Source organism: Elephantulus edwardii, unplaced genomic scaffold (assembly GCF_000299155.1).
Source record: "Elephantulus edwardii isolate Elephantulus edwardi_28Jun2011 unplaced genomic scaffold, EleEdw1.0 scaffold00015, whole genome shotgun sequence".
Classification (NCBI taxonomy): Eukaryota; Metazoa; Chordata; class Mammalia; order Macroscelidea; family Macroscelididae; genus Elephantulus; species Elephantulus edwardii.
In genome coordinates, this window is record NW_006399765.1 from 2,470,209 (window position 1) to 2,497,721 (window position 27,513).

The following is a 27,513-nucleotide window of genomic DNA, read 5'->3' on the forward strand; positions in this document are numbered from 1 at the left end:
TATACCTTTGATCTTGTGTGAATGTTTGTGTTCCAGGAACTAGCTGACCACAAACTGAAGAAACAATTACTGGCAAAAACCATATTTTAACTAACGTCAGCAGCAGGCACCTGACCTAAAATTGAACTTCTCCTCTTCCAAAGAGCCAATGAGCTATCTCTACGCCAAAGAACCCCTAGACCTAGTATAAATTCCCTTGCTTTTTGAGGCTCGGGGTCGACTTCCCTGTCTCACATATGAGATAAAAGTTGTCCCGAAGCTTTGTCATTAAAGCCTCTTGTGTTTGCATCAAGTGGACCTGGTGTGAGTTGCTCGGGGTCGCGGCCAGTCTGGGAAAAGCCCTAGTTTAGGGTCTTTCAATATGTCAAATGAAGCTTCAAATTCCTTGCCTCCAAGGAGCAGCCTGGTTTCACCCTCTCCAAGACGAACTTGATTTTCTACTAGCAGTCCATGGTATATTCAATACTCTTCTCCAGCACCACAGCTCAAAGGCATCAATTCTCCTTCGATAATCCCTAGTCATTGTCCAGCTTTCTGATGCATAACAATTAATTGCAAAGACCATAACTTGTATTAGGCACACCTTAGTCTCCAGACTGACATTGTTTTTCAGTACTTTGGAAAGGTCTCTGACAGCTGGCTTTCCCAAGGCAATTCATCTTTTAAATTCCTGGCTGCTGGTACCAACAGTGTTGATTGTGGAGCCAAGCAAACCAAAACTGTTAACAATTGCCATCTCTTCATCATCTACCATGATGCTGCCAGTTGGCCCAGTGGTGAGAATCTTTGTTTTCTTGATGTTGAGCTTCAATCCATATTGAAGGCTATAATCCTTGACCTTCTGCAGCAAGCACTTCAGGTCCTCCTCAGTTTAATTAAGCAAGCAGGGTTGCGTCATCTGCATAACACAGATTGTTGAAGAGTCTACTGGTAGGTCTTTGCACTGGATGTAAGACCAAGGACTCAAGGAAAGGACCAGAGAAAGAAAGAAAGCTAAAGAAGGTTTATTAAAGGGACTCCCAGGTGGGATTCCTTGGTGTGCAGCTAGAGAGATACAGGCAGAGAGAGAGACACAGGCAGAGAGGCAGACCAGGGAATACCATGGCCTGAGGTGGATTAGGGCAGGTTTTATAGTAAGGGTCTTGAACAAGGTAAAATTGTGGTTTAGCCAGGTGGGTGGTCTTCTAGGGAAGAAAGGAAGGGACAGTCCTTGGTAGTTTAGTCTGATGGGCAAGGCTGTTCACTCTCTTTGTTGACATATTGATATTCTTTGAATCCTTTGTTCTCCCTTTGACCTTGGTCTGGGCCTGATAATAAGGACAATTCCAACTTTTAGCAGCCCTGTGTACAATAGATGAAAATTGTGCCCAATCCTGAACCATCCTCACAATTTCTGCTTTACTTACACCCATGTTTGCAACCAAGGTCTCTTTTAGAATTTTTTAAATTTTTTTTTTTTACCAACTCTTCACTTCATCAAGCTTGATGTCTTTCTCCAGGAACTGCCCCCCTCCCCGCACCCCCCATAACATGCTCTAATAATGTAAGACAAATTCTCACCATCCTTGTTTCTCCAGAGCATTCTGGTTCTGTTTCTATTACCATAAAGTCGGAGTTTAAAGTCCTAGAGCCTCATGGGGAATGCTAGTAGCAAAACCGGCTGCATTTCAGGGTCTCCCAAACTCCCTCCTACCAAGTATCCAATACACATAAAAGAGAAACAAAAACTGAGGGGCAAGAATCAGTAGATTTGCAGATAATGAAAATGTTTTTTAAATGTCTTGTCCAGTGCTGGTTATCATTTCATCCATTTGGAAACTTTACGCCTTTATCTCGTCCTATCAGTCCAGTCAAATATCTTTCTGAAGTTTCTCCTGAGATAATTCAAACCTGTTTTGCCAGTTTAAAGCATTCTTTTCCTAAATAAGAAGATAAGTTTACAGCAAAAAAACATAAGGCTAGTGACAAGAAGAAATTATTTTAGCACAACCAATAGCCTCATTTCCGACAATATAATTCAAAGGCATTGATTCTTCTTAGGACTTCTTTTTTGGAGTTGTGAGATACCATCATTCACCTCTGACTCATACTGGCCCCGTGTACCAATGAAACCCCGCCCAATATTACATCATGCTCATGTCTGCTGTGCATAAGTTCAGGCTTGCATTCACTGCATCAAACCATGTTATTTGGTCTTTTCCTCTCTTTTACTGACCCTCCACTTTTTCAAGCGCAACGCCTCCAAAGTATGTGAGACAGTCTCCCCATTTTCACCTCTAAAGAGCACTTAGGCTGCATTTTCGCTATGTCCGTTCTTTTGGCCATCCTTGACATGCGCACTATTCTTTGCCAACACCACAATTTCATGGCCTCGAATCGCCAGTCTTCTTTAATCATTGTCGTCCAAGGTGCTTTGTGCAAATCCATGGCCTTTCCAAACTATGACACTTTAGCTTTCACATAAAACGTGTTAGGGAGCCATGGAAAGTTCTGAGCAGAAGAGTGGCATGTTCCTCAAGGTCTAGTTTGCTTTCTTTTGTTTTGAATTTATGCAGTATGAAGGCAGAGACTTTCGGGTTTTTTCCTGCCTTCTTCCCACCCCTGGGGGAGGGGGGTGCTGAGATGCCCCTTGATACACTCGGTCAATATTGAAGCAAGGATGAATAAATAAATGATGGGAGAATGGATGAAATACAGTCAATAAATGTTTCTGAATCGGACTCATTTAGCATCTGGGCAATGAACAGCCCGCCCACTTGTCCACTTCTCTCCGCTTCGCCTCCCTATCCACGCCTGTAGCCTGCAGATCTGCGCGGCGGCCGACAGAGGGCGCAGAGGGGCGGTTTCCCGCACGGACGACTTTGCAGAAGGCACCGCGTGGGGCGGGGCCTGCAGGGGCCCTGACCACCTAGACTGGGCGGCCGGTGGGCGGAACGCAGCGGCTGGGCTGGGTCTGTTCAGCAGCAGACGGAGCGGTTTAGGCTGTGCACGGGGCAAAGATGGCGGCCGAGCGACAGGACGCGCTGAGGGAGTTCGTGGCGGTGACGGGCACCGAGGAGGACCGAGCCCGCTTCTATCTCGAGTCTGCCGGCTGGGACCTGCAGGTACCGCCACGGAGTGGGCCGCGTCGGGCTGGCCAGGATGCCCCGGAACGTGAACGATGGGCGCCTCCTTTCCGCAGCGGCCGAAGCGCATAGTCATGCCTGCTCGGCCGCGGCCCGATCTGGGCATCAGGGTCTGGGGGCGCTGCTTGCTTTCCCAGCCCCATCTGGGCTGGCGGGGACTCGGGCCAGGCCCAGACGCGATTTGCTCTGTTGGGCCTCACTTTCACCCCCTGCCTCCGCGGCTCGTAGAGTTAGCGAGGCTGTGGCAGCGCCGCCGCCCGCGTGGAGAGGGCCTGGTGGTGTGGCCTGGGCACCGTGTCCGGGCTGGAGGCTGGCCTCGAGTAAAGACCATCTCCCGGGTGTTAGATGTCTCGGGGCACCGTGGTCGGTCGCTGTCCTTTTTGCAGCGGAGTCCCGCGGAGGGAGAAGCCCGGCCCGGGAGCTGGCCCACGCCCCCTTCTACTGACTTGTTAGAGTAACTGCCGGGGGATGGGTGGCCGAAGACTGGAGCCCTTTCCCCTCCCTCCGGTTCATCTGTCAAACGAATATCTTGTGATATTTATTGGCTCGTTCCCTGACTTGCACTCAGAAGTTAGCAGATACTTGTTGGTAAGCTCCAGGAGGAGGGTGGTTTTGCACGCTGCCGAACCTATCCAGTGCCTGACACGTAATAGGTAATTATGTGTCTCGGTAATTAATACAAAGAATTGCATACCTCTTCTTGGCAGCTTGTGTCTTAGAGACATCATGATGATGACAGCTGATTATTAGTGAATGCAAACTTTTACGTGGACTGTCACATAACCCTAACATTTTGCAGCAGAGTTTTAAGTAATATGTCCAAGGTCCTACTAGTTAGCAAATAGAAGAGGCAGAATTGGAATTTTGAGTATCCCGTGGACTGTCAGAACAGTTACATCCTGGAGAAGGTGCAGCCTGGGTGCTCCTTACAGGGAAGGATGAGGAAACTCTTGTTTCCCTCACTTTGTACATGTTATTAGGAGAGGCCACCCCTTGGGAAAGGGTGTCCATGCCTGGAAAGGTGAGGAGTCAGCGAAAGAGAGGAAAATCTTCAACGAGATGCATCGACTCAGTGGCTGGAGCAGTGGGCTCCGCGGTAGCCGGGATTGGAAGGATAGTACAGGATAGGGCAGGTGTCAGACCTCCTGATTGCAGAGTCGCTGTGAGTCTGGTCAACTCAACAGCACCAAACAATAACATCAATAACCAGAACAAAGGATCTTAACTATCATGCGCCAGGCATTTTTTAATATAATGATTCATTACATCCTGTTAAGTGAAGATTAGCTCGTTTATCATATAGACGAGAAATTGGAAGCTCTGAGAACAAGCGATGTGCCCAAGGTTGTACCACCAATGAGTAGTAGGGTGGAAGTTTGAATGGAACTTCAGGTTCCAGTCATCTGTGTTTCACAAATGTCCAACAGTTTGCAATAGCACTGCAGTGTGTATAACACACAGTCAACCCGAAACTTCCCTCTGAAAGACCTAGAAACACAGTATTACGGCTGGTACCTTATTAAATCCAGCCCTCTCACTTTATAGACGAGGACACTGAGGCTCAGGCATGTGACATGACTTGCTGGCAGAGCCAGGGCTTAAATGTAGATGCCCTGAACTCCCATTGAGTGCGTAACCTTCGATAGCTAACCACCTCCTGGCTGGCTGATTATGTCCTGCAAGAACACAGTTCATTCATTCTGCCAGACTGATGACCTAGAGGACAAAGCCGCGGCTTTCATCTCTTGATCTCAGTGTTCTTATTTCTCTGTGCAAAGTACATGATTAGTAAATGCCTATTAAGTAAGATAGAGTGATCAGTGATAGAGACACTCAGCAACAGATGACCAGGGGAATCCCATATTCTGTATATATCCAGCTAAATTATAGGGGGCTCTGCTGGCCTAGTGGCAAGGAGCTGTGCTGCTAACTCCAGCACATCCAGTTCAAATCCACCAGCTGCTCCTTGGGAGAAAGATGGGCAGTCCCTTTTCAAGCAATATACTGCCTATGAGCCTGCTGGAGGGTCAGCTATGGGTGATTTCAACTCAGTGATGCAACAGCAACTCCGAGAGCCAAAGCACAGCTGCATAGATCGAAGTGGATCACCAGTATGCAGGCCTGCCCTGAACAGTGTCATTGTTGCACACAATAGGCAGCTGAACCTCAGACAGTAAAAAGTAACAACCTGGCCTTCTTGTGGCATGTTCCTGACTTCTTTTAATAACAGAAAAGGTAGAGTCAGACCAAATCTAACTTCCAACAGGAATAGAAGAGGTTAAGAGTTAAGACCCATTGAGTAGATCAAACCCTGACCCCACTTAACATTTGTGAAACTGGGTGGTTTAGGTCTCAGTACTTCCGTTTATCAGTTATAAAATGAGATAGTCATAGTACTAATCATGTGGGCTTCTGGGAATGTTGACTTAGTACATGTAGAGTGCTCAGAACAACTCAGCAAGTAAGTGCGTGCTCAGTGAATGTATCCTCCTTTAGAGGATCACATTGCCTACTAAACCAGGGATGAGAAGGGTCGCCTAGCCCAGCCCTGCCTTTTGCTTTCTTTTCCTTAAATGACTGGACTTTATTTCACATGAAATGAAGGCTAGTAATAATTGAGCTTCTAACCTCATGATCAGATTGTTTGTGACCACATTGTAAATGTGGGCTATGTCTTTTGTGTATTTTTCTCTTTTGTGCTCACAGGTGTGTTTTAGGTGAAGACCTGTTTAAGGGTCTGCCTCTCTGTTTCAGATCGCCCTAGCCAGCTTTTATGAGGATGGAGGGGACGAAGACATTGTGACCATTTCACAGGCGACCCCCAGTTCAGTGTCCAGAGGCACAGCCCCCAGGTAAGGTCTGACCTCAGTTACTACATGAGTGCACTTCCAGCAGTGATGGGGCCCTTGAATTAAAGCAGGGAACTGGGGACTGGAGGTGTGAGTAAGAAGGTTAAGAGTGAGCCATGAGTAACAATTTACTGCAGAACACATTTCCTATAAACATATGCATGGCTGCCTGCATGAGGCTTATGGTTCAGACTCAAAATTGAGGAACAACTGCTAAACTTACTTTGAGAATTTGGAAAGTCTTTAATTTCTAAATTACGTAAATGGACCTTTCATCTCTGAAAGTTTTTAACTAGAAGTCAAAGAGTTCCCTTTTACAAAGTGCTGTCGAAGTCAAAGGTTACACGAAATGACTTTTAAAAGGGCTGTTCTAATACTTTAGGACTCTTTTTCTCTATTCAAAGCCCAAAGAAATCTTGCCGAAAATAAACCCTGTGTCACTCACTCTTTTCCAACCTCATTGAAAAAGCCAGGAGCTCCGCCTCATAGCCGAGCCTCCTTGGAGCGTCTCAGCCTGTCAATTGCATGGGAAGAGGTTGCCTGTGTTTTCTCCCACAGAGCCTCCTGTGGATTCGAACTGCCAGAGAACAGCTGCCTTTGGATTAGCAGCACAGCTCCCCCAGGTTGATCAGGGAAACCATATTAGGTGAAGCAGTGCTAACTGTTTGACATCCCCTGTCCTGTCCCCAGGAGCCCTGGTGGCACAGCAGATAAGCACCTAAATGCTGACTGAGAGATCAGCTGTTCAGATCTCCACTGCTGTGTGGAAGAAGGATGTAGCCATCTGCTTTTGTATAAATGTACAGCCTTGGAGCCTGTGGACCCATCTTCTCTGTGGGCCATTAGGAATCACAGTCAACCCCGTGGCAGTGGCTTGAGTTTGGTCTTGTTCTTCCCCTCCCCCTTCCCACAGCAGATCATGTCTGGGTGGTCTGCGGACAGCACCAGCCTTGCAGTGGAAAGACAGGGTCTTCCCTACAAATATTTCCAAATTCGATTTCCCCTTCTCCGTGAGCCTGATTTGCTTCTACCCTCTGTTCATAGCCAGAAAATTTTATTTTCATTTGAACTCCACCTTACAGATAAAGTCTTTCTTTGCCAGTGAAGTGGTAAATTGTTTCTCTCTTGGAGCATCTGGATTTTAAAGTGTTTTGCCCTTTGAGAGAGGAACAGTAACCCCAGACCTCTTTGCTTCCTATAATATTCAGTAGTGTCCCCTCTGTCCAACTTTGCCACATAGTCTCACTTTTGCATCTTTAAACTTCTCATGAGCTTTGAAAGCAGTTAGAGTACCCATCACTTAAGAGGATGCTGAGTCTTACCCTGAATAATTCACAAGTGCCCTTATGGCAAATTCAAGTCCAAGTCTGTCTAAATCTAAAAACTACTTTTACTTCTGTGAGCTGCTTCCCTGCCCAGTAGTACCCTCTGCCCATGGATTAAGGAAAAGATTGTTTCTAGCTTCTCTTTTTTTTTACATGCAGCAAAAGCTGTGCTTTCTAACATTTCAGAGACTGCCTTTGTCTGGCTCTGTAGAGCTGCACTAAATATGGTAGCCATGAGCCTCACGGGACTTTAAATTAATTATGAATGAATAAAACACATTCAGGTATTTACACTAGCCACACGTAGCTGGTAGCTTTTATATTGGACAGTGCAGGTAGACCTTTCTGCACTCCAGTCCTGAAAACACGCACCTCGAACCCGCCAGCTGCTCCACAGGAGGATGAGGAGTCTCCTCCCTGTGATTTCCTGTCTCTGGAAACCCACTGGAGGGTCAGCGATGGGTCAGTTCCAAGTTGATGATACACAGCAACAATCCTCGCAGAAAGAGTGCCCACATTAAATAATGGAAATATAACAGGACTCTGGTGCTACTTCAAGTATCAGGATAACCTGGGAGATAAAGTTTTGATATACAAAAATTGATATTTCTGAGGCATTTTGTTAATCTGTGGAGACCGTGGGGCAAAGTATTTTTAAATCCGTAATGTCCTCAGCCACCCGGGCTGTAAAGTAACTCTGGTAATTCATTACTGCAAAGCAGTGGTTCTCACCCCCTGCGCTCATCAGAATTGCCTGACAGATTCCTGAAAACACAGGTTTCTGGGCCTTACTTACTTAGAGTTTCTAATCTGGAGCTCTCTGACCCAGAGCCTGAGAGTTTGCCTTTCTTCCAGCTTCCGTACTAACTGAGGTTCCTGGTCCACGGACCACACTTAGAGAAGTGCTCCAAAAGAGCACAGAAATGTGCCACGCACCAGCGTTAGCACATGATGGACACGTAAAGCTGTGGACCAGGTGCTGCCATTGGTCCTACTGACACGTGATTAACACTGGACTAATGTGTTCAAGACCTCAGAGTAGGAGGCAGAATTGCAATTTAGACTGCGCAGTGACCATTACAGAATCCTGGTAGCTCAGTAATTAAAAGTTCTCTGCTGCTGAGCAGAAGGTTGATTGTTCAAACCCAGTAAACCAGCATTGGAAGCCCTGTGAGGCAGTTCTCAGGCCTCTAGCCTTTGAGGCAGAACTGAATGGGTTCTGTACCAGTGAATGGGTTTAGAGTGGACCCCAGAGTCTGTTACATACTGTCAGAATCAGGGTCTTTGAATCTGAGGGGCAAGAAACTGGCCCGTAGCCAGAGGAAGTGGTCTGCTCAAGCAGGTGTGCATTCTGCATTTGAAGATGCATTACAGCAGAGATGGAAAGTGTTGCTCATAGTTGCTCAGCCTAACCCAGAGTCATTGGAAGAGACACGAAATGGTGAGAACACCGCTGTTCATTGCAGCCAAGTTATTCTGATCTCACACCCCCACTGTGCAGAGTAGAACTTCTCCAGGGCTTCTTTCAGATGCAGGTCACTAGGCCTGGCTTCTGAGACCCCTCTGGGTGAATTCAAATTGCTAGCCTCTTTGCCAGTAGTCAAGTGCCTAACTTTCCTGCACCCAGGGACTCCATAGTGAGCGCCCTACTACCCCCGAGCTGTTGCGATCTCTTGAGTGTCTATGGCAAACTCCCCTGGGAGGATTAAAGGGTGGACTAGCCTCACGGGGTCCTGGATGTGGCTCATCACTAGGATCCGCTTGAACCATGCTGTACGGAGTAACAGGAAGTGCCCAGAAGATTGCTCTCTGCAAACTGGAGCAGGGAGAATATTTGCTGCCCTGAGCTTTTGTTCTTTCATTTCTATACAGAATATCAGAGCCTCTTCAGTCCACTGTTTAATTGAAATGCATCATTCTTAGAGACTAAACTGTAGCTTTCTTCCTCCTAGAGAACCGTTTAACGTCACATTTCCTTACATACCATAGGGAAGCTACTTTCCCCCCTGTAAGGCATACGGGAAAACTATAAAACCTGTCTCCTGATTCTTGAAAAACGAAGGCTGCTTCTTGAAGCCCAGTCTAAACTGGAGCGGGAGAGAGGAAGGGATGGCAAAGTAGACAGTACTGGAATAGCACTCACCCCTCTCATGTCCATTATCTGCTAGGCCTGCCTCACCATCATACCATCCACAGCAACAAGAAGCAGAGTCCAGTTGAGTACCTGGCACATAGGCATTCCTTCATTGCCATCAAGGCAGAACCAATTCACAGGTGACCCTCCAGCAGGTTTTCAGAGACCGCAAATCATTCAAGAGGAGATAGCTCATCTTTCTCCCTCAAAGCTGCTTGTAAATTTGAGCTTCCTTCCTTTGGGATTGACAGTGAAACTCCTTACCCACTAGGCCACAAGATTTCCTTCAGTATTAAAAAAAAAAAATAAATGACCCTACTCAGTTGTTGTTGTTGTTGTTCCATCAAGTCCAAACCAACTCATAGCTGACTCTCTAGTGCATTTTCAGAGGCTGTAAATTAAGTCGAGGTTCCTCATCTTTTTTCCCCCGGAGCAGCTCTGGGGGATTTGACCATTCTACCTTGGATTAGCTGTGCAGCTTTTTAGCCACTGAGCCACCAGAGCCACCTGGGTACCCAGTTGTTAAACTGGTACAGGCCTCACCCATCACCTCTCAGGAGGGCTGGGATTAGATGCCCTTTTACCTCATAATAAAACCCAAGCCAAGCCAGCTGCCATCTAGTCCGTTCCAGCTCCCAGTGCCCCTCCATCATGCTTCCAAGGCTGTAAGTCTTTCCAGGAGACTGTACATCGTCTCCTGTGGAGCACCTGGTGGCTTCACCAGGAGATTGCACACCGTCTCCTCCTGTGGAGCAGCTGGTGGCTTCACAGTTTTAAATGTCCAGCCTTTCAGTTAATAGCCTGCCGCATTGTGCACTGTGCCACCAGGATTCCTTGAAACCAAACCCACTGTCTTTGATCACTACCAACTCATGTTGACCTCCTTTCTGGCTTCCACGGCTACAGGCTTTACAGGAAGAGATGGTCTCATCTTCTCCCTTGGAGCAGCTGGTGAATTCACACTACTAGTTAGCAGCCCCCTTATTGTGGACTACACCACTAGGTTTTGCTTTCTGATCCTCACACACTCATGCCATTGAGTTGGAACCAGCTTATAGCTGACCATCCATTGGGCTTTCAGAATCTGTAAATCACACAGGAAGAGGTTGCCCAAGGAGTCGCTGGTGGGGTTGGACCACCGGAGAGGTGCTGCCTTTGGATTAGCAGTGCACCTCCCTATACAGTACTCCACCAGAGCTCCCTTACCTTATAAGAGCACTTTGTAGTTAGTTCATTCTCCACTCTGAGTGACCTAGAAGAGGGGGCGGGAGGAAGCTGTGTTATTTTGCACATAAACTCTTCTGCCCCACCAAAAAAATCTCCTGGTCCGCCCTCAGCTCTAGAGCAGCTGGCGTTGGAGCTTGTCCATCCTTAACCTTCTCTGATCATTTTGGTCCTTTTTGTGTTTTCAGTGATAATAGAGTTACATCCTTCAGAGACCTCATTCATGACCAAGACGAGGAAGAGGAGGAGGAGGAGGGCCAGAGGTGAGTGAGTGAAGGGGTGTGATCCATGGGAAAGACCTGATACCATGTAAACCCCCTTCATCAGAACCTCTGGTTGGTGCTCACCATCACTCTCATGGGCTAGTCCGAGTGGACCAGGGACAGCCAAGCGGTGCCCTCTACTCCCTGTTAGCTGGGTTTTGGGGTTTTTATTGTTTTTTGGCACTGTGGAGTTCTTTTTCTTTTGTTTTACTGAAGAAAGAAAAAAAACAACCCACCAAACTAGGAGGAGAACAAACCATTAAGAAGGGGGGGAAGTCATTTATAATACCATTAACCAGAAGAAACCAAATAATGGTATACCGGTGCTTTTCTTCTCTGTTGTTCCTTTATTATTATTTTTTAAAGTAATAGATATGTGCAGACAACAATAAAAAGCCTATTAATGTATCTATCCCCCCTCCCCAATACAGAAGCAAACACCCTCCCCCCCTTAATGTATAAGAAATGTATAATAAAAGTAATTCATGTCCATTATAGAGAACAGACAAGCCTTAGCATTTATCCATCTACCCTTTGGTAACTATCGTTAATATTTTGGCCTATTTCCAATGAGCCTTTGTTCTGTACATCAGTATTCTTTGCTTTATGTCTTACATGGTGATGGTCAAATAACATGGATCCTAACTTTTGTGGGTTAATATGTATCTTAAGCACTCCTCCGTGTCATTAAAATTCTTTATCAGCATTTTCATTGGTTATAGTAATAGTCCATTATAGGAAATGTCTAACATTTAGATTGTTTTCCCTTTTTTACTACTGTAATTTTAAGTGTTAAGTGCTGTGAATGTCTTTGTGTATCAATCTTTAAGCATATTTCAGGTATTTTTTAGTTTGTAGAAAGGGAAATGCTAGTCAGGAATATTAGTATTTTGAGGCACTCAGTCACAGACTCCTGTTCTTGAACCAAGGCTTTACAATCCCTTACAAAGCCTTTACAGACCATTAACAGAACTCCATCTACCTAGAATGAACTTAACTGTAATCTCATTTCACGGGGTTTGGTTCTGTGTGAGAGCTGCACTGGTCTTTCAAATGTTCCTCAGGAACGTTGTATAATAACCATTATGGAATGCATTTACCTCATCCTAGTCAGTCTCTGGGAACTAAGTGGAGAAATTACATGCATTCTTTTCTCTGTTTTCACCCATTTTGTAACCTTCACACAACCTTAGAACCTTCCTTAGGTACATTGAAGGTTCAGGAGTAAGTGTTAAATTTAGGATTTTATAGTTCTGCAGCGTCATCACACGCATGATATCTAGGTCCTAAGTGACCTCCTCCTGCTGAGTCTGATTTTTACAGGTTCTCAGTTCTTCCCACGCAGGGATGTGGTGGTGACTTAACTGTCAGTAGGAATGATAAGGAACCAGCTGGGCAGGCTGTGTGACCACTGGTTTTCAGACCCAGGTGAAAAAGTGCTATCTTAATCTCAAGCCATGCTCAGTGGTGCAGAACCTGGTGTGGGTGTCTCGGCTCATACTTGTACTTGAGCTTGCGTCCTCCAGTGCCCTCTCCTCGCTGCCCCCGTGGTCTGTCACAAGAGCGGCAGGGTGAGGTGAGACGAGGCTTGGGTGAGCCTGTGGTGCCGAGTCACCCCGCCTCACGTGTGTACATTACTCTCTGCTTGTTCTTTTGCATACATCGGCTCGTTTGAACCTCACGGCCCTGACTTAAAGGAGCAGGTAGGTAGGGCATGTGACACTTCCCTCCCATTTCACAGATAAGGAAAGTGAGCGACAGAGCAGTTGGCTGGATTGGCCAGGGTCAGACAGTGGCAGAGCCAGGCCTGGAGCCTAGCTGCTTCTACTAACCGCATCAGTGATGCCGTTAACCCAGAGCCACTAGAGGTGCTGCCCTGACTGACGGTAGCTGCTGTCTCCAGGAGAGGTGCTGGCACCTCATGGATGCGTTGCTTCCCTGCGGGGGCTATCCCGAGCTGCCATGCTGTCGTGCATGCCTGGAATGCTCTTTCCCCATCAACTGTCATTCATCTGATAGACTCATCCTCACACCTCAGCCTGGAAGACATCTAGATGCCTCAGCTGGCCTCCCAGCCCCGTGCGCTAGCACACCGCTCAGTGACTTCTGTTGCTGCTCACACTGCATTAATCCTGCCTGCCTCCTCTGTGTGTCCCAACTAGACAGGAAGTTCCCACTGATGACCTTCTGCCCTTCATCTCAGGGCCTGCACCTTGCCCAGAGCTGGGTGCCTGTTCTCTTCATGTTTGCCAAGGGTGTTTGGTGTTAAGAGTTGTGTTTTCTGTCCAGGTTTTATGCTGGGGGATCAGAAAGAAGTGGACAGCAGATTGTTGGACCTCCCAGGAAGAAAAGTCCCAATGAGCTGGTGGATGATCTCTTTAAAGGTGCCAAGGAGCATGGAGCTGTAGCTGTGGAGCGAATGAGCAAGAGTCCCGGAGAAAGCAGTAAACCCAGAGTGAGCACAGAGCTCCTTGTCTCAACCTCTGGCGGGAAAGAGGCCTTCTTACCCCTGTAGTGCCTCACTTCGTTTCTCTTTTCCTTTGCTTACTCAGTCTTTTATGTCAGAGATTCATGCAGTCACTCTCACCCTTTAACATAAAACCAAAGTTAGGAGGAACCTATGATTTCTGCAGACATGTTTTGTTCAATCAACCTACTTAGTCTTTTGCTTTCTTATAATTGACTTAGTAATTATCTGTTTTAGCATAAAATCTGATTTCTGACTTCTTTGGAAGAAATGAAGCAGTCTTTGGTATTACCCTGCACCTACATTCCTGTATACTCACATGTAACTAGAGCTGAATAGCATCTGCCCTGTTTAATCAGGCAAGGCCCTTCCTTCTCTCCATTTTCTCCCTAGTCTTGACCACTCTATCTCTAGTACTGCCTGTCCCGACACTGAATTTAATCCCCAGATAGGTGGCACCCAGTACTTTACAAGCTTGATCAAGGACCCATTCCCATTACCTTAGTAACCCCATCACCTTTGACCAACCCCTCAAACCTTTATGAACTTCTTTTGTAGCCATTTGCAGGGGGTGGCTACCGCCTTGGGGCAGCACCAGAGGAAGAGTCCGCATATGTGGCAGGAGAGAGGAGGCGGCGTTCAAGCCAAGATGTGAGTATGCAACCACCTTCCCTGGAGAAGCTCGTGGTCAGACCATCTGCTCTCTGTGAAAGGGCACCCTGCAGAGACAGTGCCCTTGCTCTGCTCCTTGGACAGAGGAGGTTACCTGAGAATCACAGGCAGCTCTCCTCTGTCCTGGCAGGCAAGAAGGCTTGGGGGAGGGGAGCAGGAAGAGGTATTTCCTTAGCATCCTGGGTCTCGGGCAGAGCAGGTCTGTCTGGGTCTTTTGGTTGCCCTTGGCATAGCTAAAAAGTTTCCTCTTTAGACCACCAGAGAAGGCCTGAGACAATATTTTATTTTTAGCTGATTTCCTTTCTTATCATCTGGTACTTTGCCCTGCATATGATTTTCCCTATCCCACAAGGAATCATACTACACAGCTAATTTTAGGTCATTTATTTAACATGGCAAGCATTCTCTAACCTTGTGACCATTATTTCTCTGTATTTTTTTGTTTCATTATTTTTGAGTTTTACAAAATACAGTCAGTCATTTAAATAAAAATCCTACCATCTGCTCCCCAGAAACAAGTTATAGCAATCTGCTTCGTGAAAACTACAGCCTGGGAAGCTTATGGGCCAGTTCTCTGTCCTACAGGGCCCCTGGTCTAGTCTTGGTTTTTTGCTTCCATCCAAAGATGCAGCTGATAACAGACTTGTGCATCATCTTTTTTCTGGGATTATGTATTTGGGGTTGTTAACAGAACTTGTGGAAGTCATGATTCAGGCTCAAAATCTGACTGTCAGGGAGCCAGGTCTGACCCTTACTGACCTCCATTGAGTTTCTTCAACGCCCCCACCTCTTCTTCTGGACTACTGTCATGCAAATTATACCTAATCATATATTTCTTTTTCGACAGTTCTTTCCCTCATCTGTTTAAATGCAGGGTTCATTACTTATCCACTCTTTTCTTAGTATCCCCCAACCCCCATGTCAGTCTTGTTTTATAACAGTGGCATTATGCAGCATTTGTCCTTTTGTGACTGAGATATACCACTCAACATAATGTCCTCCAAGGTTATCCATTTTGTATAATATTTCATTAGTTCCTTGTTTTCCAGTGCTGCATTGTATTTCATTGTGTGAATATACCATAGCTTCTGTATACATTCATTTGTTGATGGGCACTTGATTTCCTTCCATCTCTTTGCTGTTGTGAACAACACAGCAATAAACATGAGTGTGCATATCTGTTTGGGTGGCGGTTCTGGTTTCTTTAGGGTACATTCCCAGTAGTACAATTGCTGGGTCAAATGGTATTTCTATTTCAAACTCTTTGAGAAAGCACCATTATGCCTTCCAGAGTGGTTGCACCATTTTACACTCCCACCAACAGTGAATAGGGGTTTCAGTTTCTCCATAACCTCACCAGCATTTGTTGTTTGCTGCTCTGTTGAACTTTGCTTTTGTTACTGAGGTGAGATGATTTGCATCTCTCTTAGAGCTAGGGATTTTGACCATTTGTCCATGTGTATGTTCACCATCTGAATGTCTTCTTTGAAGAAGTGTCTGTTCATATCATGTGTCCATTTTGTGATTGAGTTGTTTACCTTTATCTTGTTGAGGTGTCCATTGGTTTTCTGAGGCTGTAAATCTTAATGGGAGAAGGGTGCAGCACGCTTCAGACCACCACAGTTAAGACAAGAAGATAGTCTCTGGCGGTTTGCCGAGGTGCTTTAGGTGAGCACAGGCTACGTGGTGCAGTCGCATTGGGCTGGCAGCTCTGTAGATGAGGGAGTCAGTAGTTTTGCTTGACACACCTGTTCAGAGCCGTTTAGTTAGGGACAAAGTCAAAATTTAAGCCCAGGTCTCTAACCTGTGCCATACCGCTTTCTTGTTTTAAGTTACTGCTTATTTGGTAGCTGATTGATTTCCTCATGTGCATAGTATATAACTATCTATTTCAGTAACAACAGTGAATAGTAGAAATTGACACATGTTCAGGTTCAGGCATCCAGTTGGCAAAGAGGTGTTAAAAATATTGCAATATGCAGATGATATGGTAGTGTACTCAGAAAACCATAAAGACTCAACTGAAAAACTGTTAAGACTTAGTAGACCAATTTAGTAGTGGTAGAATACAAGACCGATCAATATACAAAAATCAGTGGCACTTCTCTACAACGACAAAGAAAACACGGACAAGGAAACTAGATAAGCAATACCATTTACAGTAGCCAATTCCAAGATGAAATCCTTGGGACTAAACCTAGCATCAAAGAGATACCAAAGACTTTTATAATGTGGTGTGCTAACCACTAGTCTTCCACCATCACAGGTTCATGTGGTGTTGAAGCTCTGGAAGAGTGGGTTCAGCCTGGACAATGGCGAGCTCAGAAGCTACCAAGACCCATCCAATGCCCAGTTTCTGGAGTCTATCCGCAGAGGGTGAGCAGAGAATCCCTCCTGGGGCCCTTGTCAGCAGGTGGGAAGGGAAGAACTTAATCAGAATATTGATTATTTGAGAAGTTATTTGACACAGCTAAGATTCCTTTGTCCATTTTTCCCTCTATGAGCTCTGGGCACAGTCCAAGGACCATTAAATAGAACAGATTCTAATGACTTGGGCAGCAAGAGCAAAGGTGGAGGCAGCGTAGCCACTCATCAGCTTGCTGTCTGTGGAGCTCAGTGCTTCTCACAGTTGGAACTGAGACGTTTCTTCTCCCCTTGCTCCCATTGCTGCTCTGTGGACCCTAGCCTTGCCTTTTCTCCTCCAGGGAGGTGCCAGCAGAGCTGCGGAGGTTAGCTCACGGCGGGCAGGTGAACTTGGATATGGAGGACCATCGGGATGAGGACTTCGTGAAGCCCAAGGGAGCCTTTAAAGCCTTCACTGGCGAGGGTCAGAAACTGGGCAGGTAAGGAGTAGCACAGGACAGCAGACCTGTGCCTCTCACTCTACATGGCTTTTACTGCTTACAGAGCACTTCAGAGTGTACAGTGATAGGAGAAAGAGTGTGGAGTGTGAGCGTCACAGTTAGCAAGCCAGTTCTCTGCATTGTTACTTCATAGCTAGATGGCCTTGAGCATGTGGCTTTCCGTTTCCTCAACTTAATAGAGTCTAGTTTCCTCGACTTAATAGAGTCTTAAGACTTAGGAGAAATGAATATACAAATCTGTACAGAGTTACACCAGGATCTCATGTCTTAAGTCTGGAACTCACGTACTCAGGTTTTCTAAGAGATACCAGAAGAAATAGGAATTTGAGGTTCCCCAGCTGGGCCTCACAGAGGTTTGTTCAGGATCAAGTGAATCTCAGCAGCTTGTGTGTCTGCTGCTTTGGCCTTGACTGATACTCATTGTCACATCCTGTAGCTTTTCCTTTCTTGACCGGCTGGGTTTGGAAAGGGTCGTGGCACTAGGGATATTATAGCTGATGTTAGATGGATCTTAGCTGAAAGCAGGGAATACCAGAAGAATGTCTTTCTGTGTTTCATTGATTTTTTTATGCAAAGGCATTTGACTGTGTGGATCATAACAGACTGTGGCTGACTCTGAGTAGAATGGGAATCCCAGAACACTTGATCGTTTTAATGTGAAACCTATACTTGGACCAAGAGTCAGTCGTCAGAACAGAGCAAGAAAACACTGCATGGTGCAAAATTGGGAAAGGTGTACGCCAGGGATGTGTCTTATTTCCATACCTTTTCAACCTGTATGCAGAACAGATTATCCGAGAGGCTGGGCTCTATGAAGAGAAGTGTGGCGTCAGGATTGGTGGAAAATCTATTAACAATCTGCGTTATGCAGATGACACAACCCTGCTTGCTTAAACTGAGGAGTACCTGAAATGCTTGCTACAGAGGGTCAAGAACTGCAGCCCTCAGTGTGGACTGAAGCTCAGTGTCAAGAAGACAGAGATTCTCACCACTGGACCAATTGGCAGCATCAGGATGGTTGGTGAAGAGATTGAGATTGTTAACAACTTTAGTCAGCTTGGCTCCACAGTCAACACTCTTGGCACCAGCAGCCAGGAAATTAAAAGACGTATTAACGATGGGAATGTCTGCTGTGAGGGACCTCTCCAGGGTACCAAAGAGCAATAGTGTCACTCTGGAGACTAAGGTGCGTCTGATACAGGCTATGTTCTTTGCAGTCACTTGTTATGCATCAGAGAGTTGGACAATGACTAGGGATGATCGAAGGAGAATTGATGCCTTTGAGCTGTGGTGCTGGAGAAGAGTATTGAATTGTACCATGGACTGCCAAGAAAACAAACAGATTCATCCTGGAAAGGGTTAAACCAGGCTACTCCTTAGAGGCAAGGATTCTGGGGCTTCATCTGACATATTTTGGACATGTTGTAAGGAGGGGACATCATGTTTGGGAGGGTGGAGGGACGGCGCAGGAGGGGAAGACCTTCTATGAGGTGGATTGATTCTGTGACTGGGGTAATCGGGATGGGTATGTCGGAGGCAGTGTGATTGGAACAGGATAAAGCAGGGTTTAGGGTTGTTTTACATAGGGTCACTATGAGTCACAAGCGACTCAGTGGCACATAACAACAACCCACTGCCAGTAGGTATTCTTGATCTTTCCTTCAAAACCTGTTGGGGACCTATTAGTCACACACACACCCCACCCCAGTCCTGTCAGCAAGCTACCTTCTCTGGGAGATACCCTCAGCTTTAGCTGTGCTCAAAGGCCACTGGTCAGCCTTCTTAGAACGTAATGACCATCACCAATCTAGTCCCTGTTTTGCAGAGTGAAAACTGAGAATCTTGGCTGTTAATGGGCTTGCCTCTGGGCACCTGGTTGATGTGTAGGAGAGCCGAGAAGGGAACATAGGCTTTCAGGTTGGCATTCCTTCCCACACCTGCACAGCCTGAAACCCTCTGGCCCAGATCTGACAGTTCTCAAGCTGATTGCCCACTCCACTACTATCTGTAAAATTAGATCTTAGACTTTTGGCAGCCATGCCCTTAGATGACCATGTAGCTAAAATCTCCAGCTTCCTGTCCTGCCACCCATGCCTCGTCGAGGGCAGGAGTCAGAGCCCAGGACACTCAAGATTCACAGGCTCTGGTTTACCAGCAGTCCCCTGAACAGTGAAGTCAGCCGTGTGTCCTCTTCATCGCCACACTGCTGGGGGCGGGGGGTGACTTCATCTACCACCGCCCTTCTCAGGTGGTCCAGCTGTGACCACATGCAGCTTGCTGGAGGACCACATAATAGGGTGGGGGGTGTTAATTATTATTAAAGGAAAACTTGGTCCTATTTTTAAAAAATAGAAAATGCAGATATAGGATAAAACTGTAAGTCTAACCCCGGATATGTCTAGGATCTGGGTCATTCTTGTCTTAATTTACATATATAAATAATACACATTTCTGTCTGTATGTGTGAGTGATTTAAAAAAAAAACTCAGGTCACTAAGGATTTCTTTATTCTAACTTAGAAGAAAGGGAGGCTTAAAAGGGCTATTGTAGAATATCAGAATATTTTCTATAAATTTGTTGTTGTCAGGAAGGGTCAAAACTAGCATGTGAAAAAAAAAAACAAACTAGCATGTGAGCATGCATCTTGATGCCAGTCGAGTGGGCTCTGTGTTTAGAGTTGGGGTTTTTTGTTGGTTTGTTTCATATACTATATATTTTGGTTTTGGAGGGTTTCTTTTCATTTAATTGTGATTTTTAACTTTTTAGCAAAAGTTTACAGAAAAAGTTGGATTTTCATTCATTCATGGTTGCACGTTTTCCTCCCTATCCACCTAGTTCACTTTTTTAAAAGAAAAACATATTCATTCATTGTTGGGTGGGTGGGTGGGGGTGTGGGTGTGGGTGTGGGTGTGGTGTGTGTTTTATCCCCTGCTTTTTTGCCTAATCACATACGGTTGTCATTTCACAATTTTATTTGTTATTTAGATAATCTTCTATCCTCCTGATCTTCAGTGGCATAGTCTGTAGGGAGGTGCACTGCTAACTCAAGAGGCGGCGCTCTGTACCACTTGGAGCCCACCCTCTCTCTGCAGTCCTGGGCTGAAGGCATTGAGTTGCATTTTGAGTTATATTGCTGTCTCACAAGGTCTCTGCATTTTTAATGACAAATTGGCCGTGGAACCCTGGTGGTATAATGTGTAACATGTAAAGCCTCTAAGTGAAAGGTCAGCAGTTCAAATCTACCAGTCACTCTATTGAAGGGAAAGGCACTGTCTCATCCCATACTGATGTGTTGTCTCAGAAACCCAATGAAAGGTCGCTGTGGGTCAGAACTGGCTGGGTAGCAGTGGGATATCAATGTTGTATCAGAAAGATTAGTTGGAATACTTAAATTCTAAATACTAATGAGAAATATTTTTCAGCTGGACAGCCTAAGTGTTAAGTGTGCCAGACTTCACATTTCAGAAATTAAAACATGTTTAAACTTTTCTATTAATTTGGCTGTATTTCCCATTTTGTGGGGGTGGGGGGAATCTGGACAACCAAAATAATCAGCAGCCAGAGGTTTAAGAAAATATTCTCAACAAAGAACTTAAAATCAAGGTGAACCAAGGTGTTTGCCTCAAAAATCAGTCACTCGTGGCTCTCCAGACCCCCAAATTATCTGGGAAACTAAAGTTAATGGATCAATTGTTCTCACTTCAAATATTTTGAGACCTTTTTTGTTGTTTTAGGGTCTTCACCAGGTAGTTTGTGCAGAAGCTAGTCTGCTGTCTTGGGAAGGACTCGGTTTCTCTGGTATTTTGTAGTAAACCACCAGGCGCTCACCCTCAGCATCCCTCCGAGCAGGCGAGCTCGGCCGCTCCCGGTGCTTTCTCTGTGGCGGCCTTAGCTGTGAGGGAGTTTTAAGTTGTGGCAAGAAGGTGCCCCAGTGCCCGGTTCGTTCCAGCGGCAGAGAAGAGCGATTGAGTAAACTGGCTCTTGACTTGGGAGAGAAACACTTTCACTGTAACATTCTGTGTGATGGTCACCGGGAGACGCTGCAGAGACTCCAGTGTGTGGCTGTCTCCTCATTGTTTCCTGTTTGATCTGACCACCCTCCCCCAGGTTAATGCTCACACTGCTGCAAATGGGTCAGCGAAAACAACAACGCAGGGGTCAGTTTTCAGGTAATTCAAGCACTTTGGAACTGTTTGAGCATCTTGTTCCAAATAAGAATCACAGGCTTGATTTTACTGTTGCCAGTTTTTTTTTCCCTTCACACCCCACCCTCTTCAAGGGCATCATCCCAGCTGAGTACACTTTTTCAAGTGCATGATCTTTGGTCCCTGGACAGGCAGTGGTTTTTCCAAGTCATTTTGGTCCAGAATTGACATAAATTCCAATGGGATAGAACCTTGGAGAATGATAGCAGTCAGTGATGTGAGTGTTTCCTGCCAGCTTAGCTCTGTGCTCACACGCATTTCGCACTGATCCTGATTCCTTCCCACTTGAGAAGTGAGAATTGCACTGGTGGCCTCGTCCCTCGAGGGCAGTGCTGCAGACTCGAAGGTGATGCCTTTGGCAGTTCAGATCCACCAGCAGCTCCTCCGGAGAAAGAGGGACCATCTCCTCCCGGGCAGTTTCCAGCCTCCAAAATCCCTGTGGATGGTCAGCTATGAGTCAGTTCCAACCCAGTGGCAGTGAATTTATAAGGGAAGGGCTCCACCATCATTGCTCTTCCCTCCACGCTGCACGGCCTCTCACAGGTGCGCACAGGCCCATGTTCACTTTTGTTTGCACTTGTGGAATATGCCGGGTGGTGGTGGTGGTTTTGTGCCTTCAAGTTGGAATCAATCAATAGCTGACCCTCCACTGGGTTTTCAGAGGCAGTAAACAGCACTGGAGGAGTTTGCCCATCCTTTTCCTGTGGAGTACCTGGTGGATTCAAACCATGGACCTTTACTGCAGCACACTCTTAACCACTAAGCCACCAGACTCCCTATATGCTGGGTACCTGCCATATTTACTTTTTTACCCAGCCGATAACTTATTTCTTAATTGAGCCCTGTTTTATTGATCAAGAAACAGAATCATAAGGTCAAGGTTCTACCTCCAGTAGATGTGAAATCCAGGCTTCCTGACTCCTGATAGAGTTCAGGGCCCTGGAGGGGAGCCCGAGCTCTCATCTCACAGGCTGTCTTCTCAAGGACAGTCTAGGTCAGCTCACCTGCTAAGTGCATGAGGGTAAGTGGTTCAGAGAAGAGGAAATGTGGCATCCAGCACTTGTGGAGAACTGGGGGCTTCTTGGTGCATCTGTCAGTCACCTTCAATGTTTCGTGTCATTTTCTCAAAAAAAATGAGCAAGGCATTAACCTTGTTATATATCGTTTTTTTCACTCTTGTTGAGGCTAAAGAAGCTTAAGTAACTCAGCAAAGCCACAAAGTGGGTGACTTAAAGCCCCAGTTCATCCAGATATAAGATATGAACTCTAAACACTGTGGCAGACACCATGTCCTGTTCATGTTCATGTACTTACTCCCTGTGGCACTTGATGCTTGGTTGACCTTTGGGACATCTTGGCTCCTTCCTAATAGTCAAGTGTGAGATACGAATGAGTGAGGTTGTACCCAGGGAAACCATCACAGGAGGACGGCAGGATCCTCTCCACGATCGGTCACCCGAGGAGACTAACATCGCAGCTGCTTTCCCTTGAAGTACTGCCCTTTCTCCTCCCTCACGTCCTGCACGCTGCTTTCCTCCTCTCACACCCTTGTTCATGTGAGGACACAAGGGAGGAAGTTGGGTAACTTGCCCGAGGTTGGTCAGCTCAGAGCGAAGGAGTAGGCAGTGACATTGGATGACTTGGGGAATGGGATGAATCTTGCTGGACGTGGAAGTTTTGTGAGGCAGGTTCTGGCTCAGTGCTCGGTTGATGTCTGAAAAGAGGAGCCTTTCTCCCTGGGGCTTGTTTCCACCTGTGTCCTGATGTGACCCTCTCTCCTCAGCACGGCTCCCCAGGTGTTGAATACCAGCTCTCCAGCCCAACAGGCAGAAAATGAAGCCAAAGCCAGCTCTTCCATCGCAATCAACGAGTCAGAGCCCACCACAAATATCCAGATACGGCTCGCTGACGGCGGGAGGCTGGTGCAGAAGTTCAACCACAGCCACAGGTACGTCACGTACTCTGGCCTGCCTTACTCATGGGCTGCACTCCGACTCTGGCAAACGCAGGGGAAGCAGGAAGCTGTTCTTCCTCCTAAACACAGCCATGCTCAGGTGACCCCATGTGGCAAGGACTGAGGTTGGAATTCTTTTGTTCCACCCTCACTCCTGTTAGTGCCCGGTGATCATTCACCTCCTGTCAGTCTCATGCCTCACCTGGCCTGGATCCAAGCAGCAGTCCCCAGGGATTTTAGCCATCAGGCTTTCTGTCTGAGGAAAATCGCATGCTGTAGCCCAAATGCAGAACAGATGCGTGAGAACTGCTGTAGCCAGTGGAGGGGAGAAGGGGCTACAGCGCTCGAATCTCACCACCTGGCTCTCCTCCCATCCACCTCTTACTCTGAGGGTCTGTGAAATCCACCAGGCGATTACATCTTCTCAAGATGTGCCCTTTGAGAAATCTAGAAATATGTGCTCTGCTTTTTCAGACCACCTGGACAAGGCAGCTGTCTTCTCCCACCCTCTTCATCCTCCCTCCCCACCCCCACCCCATTATAAAGATGAGGAAACTGAAGCACAGAGAAATGAGGAGGCTCAGGAGGTGCTGACGACTCCTGCCAGTTGGCTAGTTGGCGGCTCCTTTCTCTAGGAGTCCCTGGGTGTGGTGCTCAACTGATTGAAAGGTTGACAGTTCAGACCCACTCAGAGGAGTCTAGGCCAACAGGCCTGGCAGTCTACTTCCAAATGGCTAGAGCCTTCCAAACTGGGGGCGGGGAGGGGTGGCGAAGATTCGGGGTCACTATGAGTCTGTCAGCATGATGGCCGCTCACATGGGTTTGGTTTCTTCTTTAGAACAGGGTTGTCTCCATCTCATCCGTGAGGGACTGACGAAACTGGAACTCCTGGGGGCTGTGGGGATTGTGTGCCAGTCACTGAAAATTAACTGTGTTCACTTTAGGATAAAGTTCATAAGCCCTTGGTGTGAGCTCAGAGCGCAGGAAGGCTTTTGTTCAAGTGTGTTCTTTGTACTGGGAGCCTTTCATTACATGTCAGGTGCTTGGTGTTTGAGGCAATTAATCTGTCTTAGTGGGACCAGCGTTATTCACCTCGGTTTCCTTTCACTCAAAAGCCAGCCTCCCAGCACCACTGCCCACCACACAGGGCCCACAGCTTCCCCCCTCCCAGCCTCCCAGCACCACTGCCCACCACACAGGGCGCACAGCTTCTCCCCAGAGCTCCAGCTGAAGGAAAGGACTTGGCTTGCTAGGAGTCTTGGGCTGCTTCCGTCAGATGAGGCAAATTCTAGGTTGCATCAAATCATAGGTTTCAGCCCTCTGAGGAGAAAGGTGATCTGTTTCCATGTGACCGTTTGCTAATGATCCCCAGGTGCGGGGCACTGGTGCGAGGGCTCGTCCCCTCATTAACTCCTCTGACAAGCAGTTTGCCACCTGTGCTGTAGGAAATAGCCATCCTCTTTCCTCCCCTGCGGGGTTTGCGGTCTCCTGGAGGAGACAGGCGTCATCAGCACTATGGAAGGAAGGTCCAGGGACAAACGGGCTTAGGGAGGCTGCCCAGGGGAGGGCTTCCAGGCCAAGGCCTTCATTCTGATTAGGTTTATAGGGGATCTGATGAAGGGAGCCCACATTTGGGAGGGGAGTGCAGTCGACAGAACTCAAAGGAGGGAAATGAGAACAAGGCAGGGGGACTGGGGTCAAATCAGGCAGGTCCTGGGCCTTAGGATGCTGTACTGATCCCAAGAGAAACAGGATGAACATTGAAAATTAAGCAGGGCAGTGCCATGACCTGAAGTGTCTCCAGACTATGGACTGTCTGCTCTGTGGGTGGAGCTGGAGGGGGTGCAGGTCAGCCTTTGAAAGCAGGGGTGGGCCAGCCATTTGGAAGACTCTGCTCACCCACCTTCCCCCACCCCCCATCTGCACCAGGATCAGCGACGTCCGGCTCTTCATTGTGGACGCCCGGCCCGCCATGGCTGCCACCAGCTTTGTCCTCATGACTACCTTCCCGAACAAAGAGCTGGCTGACGAGAACCAGACGCTGAAGGAAGCCAACCTGCTCAATGCTGTCATCGTGCAGCGGTTAACATAACGCCCGCCAGCCGCTCCCCCTGAGCCCCCATCTTGGCCAGGCCCGGGGTTGCCCCTCCTGCCCCTGCACACCCAGCGGTCCAGTGCCACGTCTCCCTCCGTAGCTCTGGGTTCTTAGATCTCAGTTGGACATTTGTTTTCTCCTTAGTTTCATTTTCTGGGGTTTTGTGATGATCAGTGGACTTTAAAGAAAAAAAGAATAAAAATGACCAAAAAAAACCCAGCCCAGTAGACTATCACCAGCATGTTGTCCAAAAACTCGCACTGAAATAGGCTCGAGTGCTTCAAGATCATATTTCTCTTAAAACAGGTAAATCATGAGAGGAGGGCTGAGAGCTCAGAGCCTAGATCAGGGACTGGACGAGGGGCCTTCCTTTCATTCTCTCGGTATTAAAAGTGTAGACAGACATGACACGTGGGCATCACTATGCCTGCTGCCACCCAGAGATGATGCCATAAAGGATTACCCTTCAGAGTAAGGGGAGACTTATAGGAACAGGCCTAGTAGCCCATCAACCCAGTGAGAACATACCTGCCCTCAGCTGGGCAGCAAGCACCTGGGAGGGTGAGGTCAGACTTTCACATGCACGCTCCTCCGGGTGAAAATGTTGCACCGGCCCCTTTCATCTCAGTGCCCGGATGTTCAGGCTCCTCGGCTTGTGGGCAGAGTCCACCCGCACACACCTGTGGGCCCCGTCCTCCCTCAGCTGGGCTGTGCTCTCACCGGGGGGTGCTTGGCTCTCTGCCCTTGCTTCCCTAACTCCCCATACACTGTCTTCCAGAGACCTCGGAGGCAGGTGGGTGCTTTTCATTGGGACACAGCTCATGCCTCTCAGGATGAACTCAGAGTCAAGGATTCCCAACTTGGAAAAGCGGCAGAAACAGGCACGGAGACAGCTGCTCGTGATGTGTGCCCGGTCCTCACCACACCCCACCGCCTTCCCCTGTGGCTGGAGTTTAGCAGCTCCAGTGGCCGAGTCTGTAGGGCACTGAGCTGCTAACCCAGAGGCCACACCTCTGCGGGTTAGAACCCACCAGCCGCTCCTTGGGGGGGGCGGTCGTCTCCATCCGTGTGACTGACAGCTTCGGGAATCCCACAGGAGGATCAGCTGAGGCAGTTCTGACGCCACAGCAGTGAGGTGTTGGGTTTGCTTTTTTCCGATGAGCCCTGACGGTACAGTCCTGAGTTGTGCTGCTTGCTAACCAAGAGACGCTGGTTCCGAGCCACCAGCAGCTGAGAGAAAGATGGGCAGCCTCTCCCCACATGATTCACGACCTTGGAAATCCACTGGAGGGTCTGCTGTGAATCAGCAATTTAGTGGTGAATTAGGCTTGCATTTTGAGTGTTTACTGAGCAGGTTTTGAAGGTGCGTATAATGGAGACATGGGGTGGAATCCGGGTGCAAGGTCAGCTTCAGAGTTTACCTGCGTGTTGAGTCCTGACTTGTAGCACCTTGGCAGTGGGCCCAATGGACGAAGCCCTTCTGCCCTAGGACTTGCTTGTGGTGCAGGTGTGGGAAAGGGGGATCATTGGAGTACTGCAGGGACCGCGTTCCATCTCTCCACTAAATGAACCTTCCCCTGGGAGCTGAATCGGAATCCCTAGGTTTTGAGGCCCCGGGCCTGGGTCCTCCCAGCTGTCACCAGCCACTTTCTGACTTCACGTGCAGCAAGCAGACTGCCACACTCCACCCAGACTGGCAGGGCCCACCCTGACAAGGGGCGTGCTGCCCGAGACTTGTCTGGCCTGCAGTGTGCCCTGTACCACATCCCTCAGGAGGAGGGAACTGTGGAAAACCTTTGTAAATTATGTTGACCGTTAAAAACCAGAATGAGGGCAGTGGAATGCTCTGGTAACTGGTCACACCTCGCAGGGCACAGCGTGGACAGGTGTTTCCTGTGCATTGTCAACTGTACTCGCATTCAGTTCACCTTTCTTGGGCCTTTTGCTCACATTCAGTAGTGCACACTGAAGAGACTGTGAAAATACCAGCCTCTCCTGCAGCCAGCAATGCAGAGGACTCACCACTGATCACTCGGGCCTGGGCAACTAGTGTCTGTCCTGTCGGCTGGTACGGCCTCTACCATCCAGACCTGCCGAGTGTCAGCTCCCTGGTCTGAGGGATTGCCAGCCACAGACCCAGACATGTTGGGTTGCAGGTTGGGGGAGGTGGTTTCACCCCTAGGTTTCCGTTCTGAGCGGCTTTCTAGATGCAAAAGCCCAACTACGCACGTGAGTTTTTTTAAAAATTATAAAGCCCCTGGCGCTGGGCAGTTCTCAAGTGAGGGCATTTTTGTTCCCAAAATAGGTGAGCTAGTGAAAAGTCGTCCTGGTACCAG

The 27,513-nt window shown here is 47.6% G+C and overlaps 1 protein-coding gene across 3 annotated transcripts; it reads left to right on the forward strand.

The window, feature by feature from the left end:
- Positions 1-2,928: 2,928 nt before the first annotated feature.
- On the forward strand, positions 2,929-25,476 carry NSFL1C (NSFL1 (p97) cofactor (p47)). 3 transcript variants are annotated; one of them, XM_006881393.1, is made up of 10 exons: positions 2,993-3,104; positions 5,880-5,977; positions 10,846-10,920; positions 12,618-12,623; positions 13,210-13,375; positions 13,946-14,038; positions 16,326-16,435; positions 16,765-16,902; positions 22,912-23,076; positions 25,012-25,476. In XM_006881393.1, the coding sequence occupies exons 1-10, from the start codon at positions 3,000-3,002 to the stop codon at positions 25,172-25,174; spliced, it is 1,119 nt and encodes a 372-aa protein (XP_006881455.1). In that variant the 5' UTR covers positions 2,993-2,999; the 3' UTR covers positions 25,175-25,476. The 3 variants fall into 3 exon arrangements, with proteins under 3 accessions (XP_006881456.1, XP_006881455.1, XP_006881457.1); XM_006881394.1 differs by lacking the exon at positions 12,618-12,623 and having other exon boundaries at positions 2,929-3,104; positions 25,012-25,394; XM_006881395.1 differs by lacking the exons at positions 12,618-12,623; positions 13,946-14,038 and having other exon boundaries at positions 2,997-3,104.
- The last annotated feature ends 2,037 nt before the right edge of the window (positions 25,477-27,513 follow it).

Bases quoted from the DNA above. Each gene is read 5' to 3' on its own strand.
- NSFL1C (XM_006881393.1), top strand. From the start codon at position 3,000: ATGGCGGCCGAGCGACAGGACGCGCTGAGGGAGTTCGTGGCGGTGACG. The intron at 14,039-16,325 runs GTGAGTATGCAA...CCACCATCACAG, and splicing joins GGCGGCGTTCAAGCCAAGAT to GTTCATGTGGTGTTGAAGCT. The intron at 16,436-16,764 runs GTGAGCAGAGAA...TTTCTCCTCCAG, and splicing joins CTGGAGTCTATCCGCAGAGG to GGAGGTGCCAGCAGAGCTGC.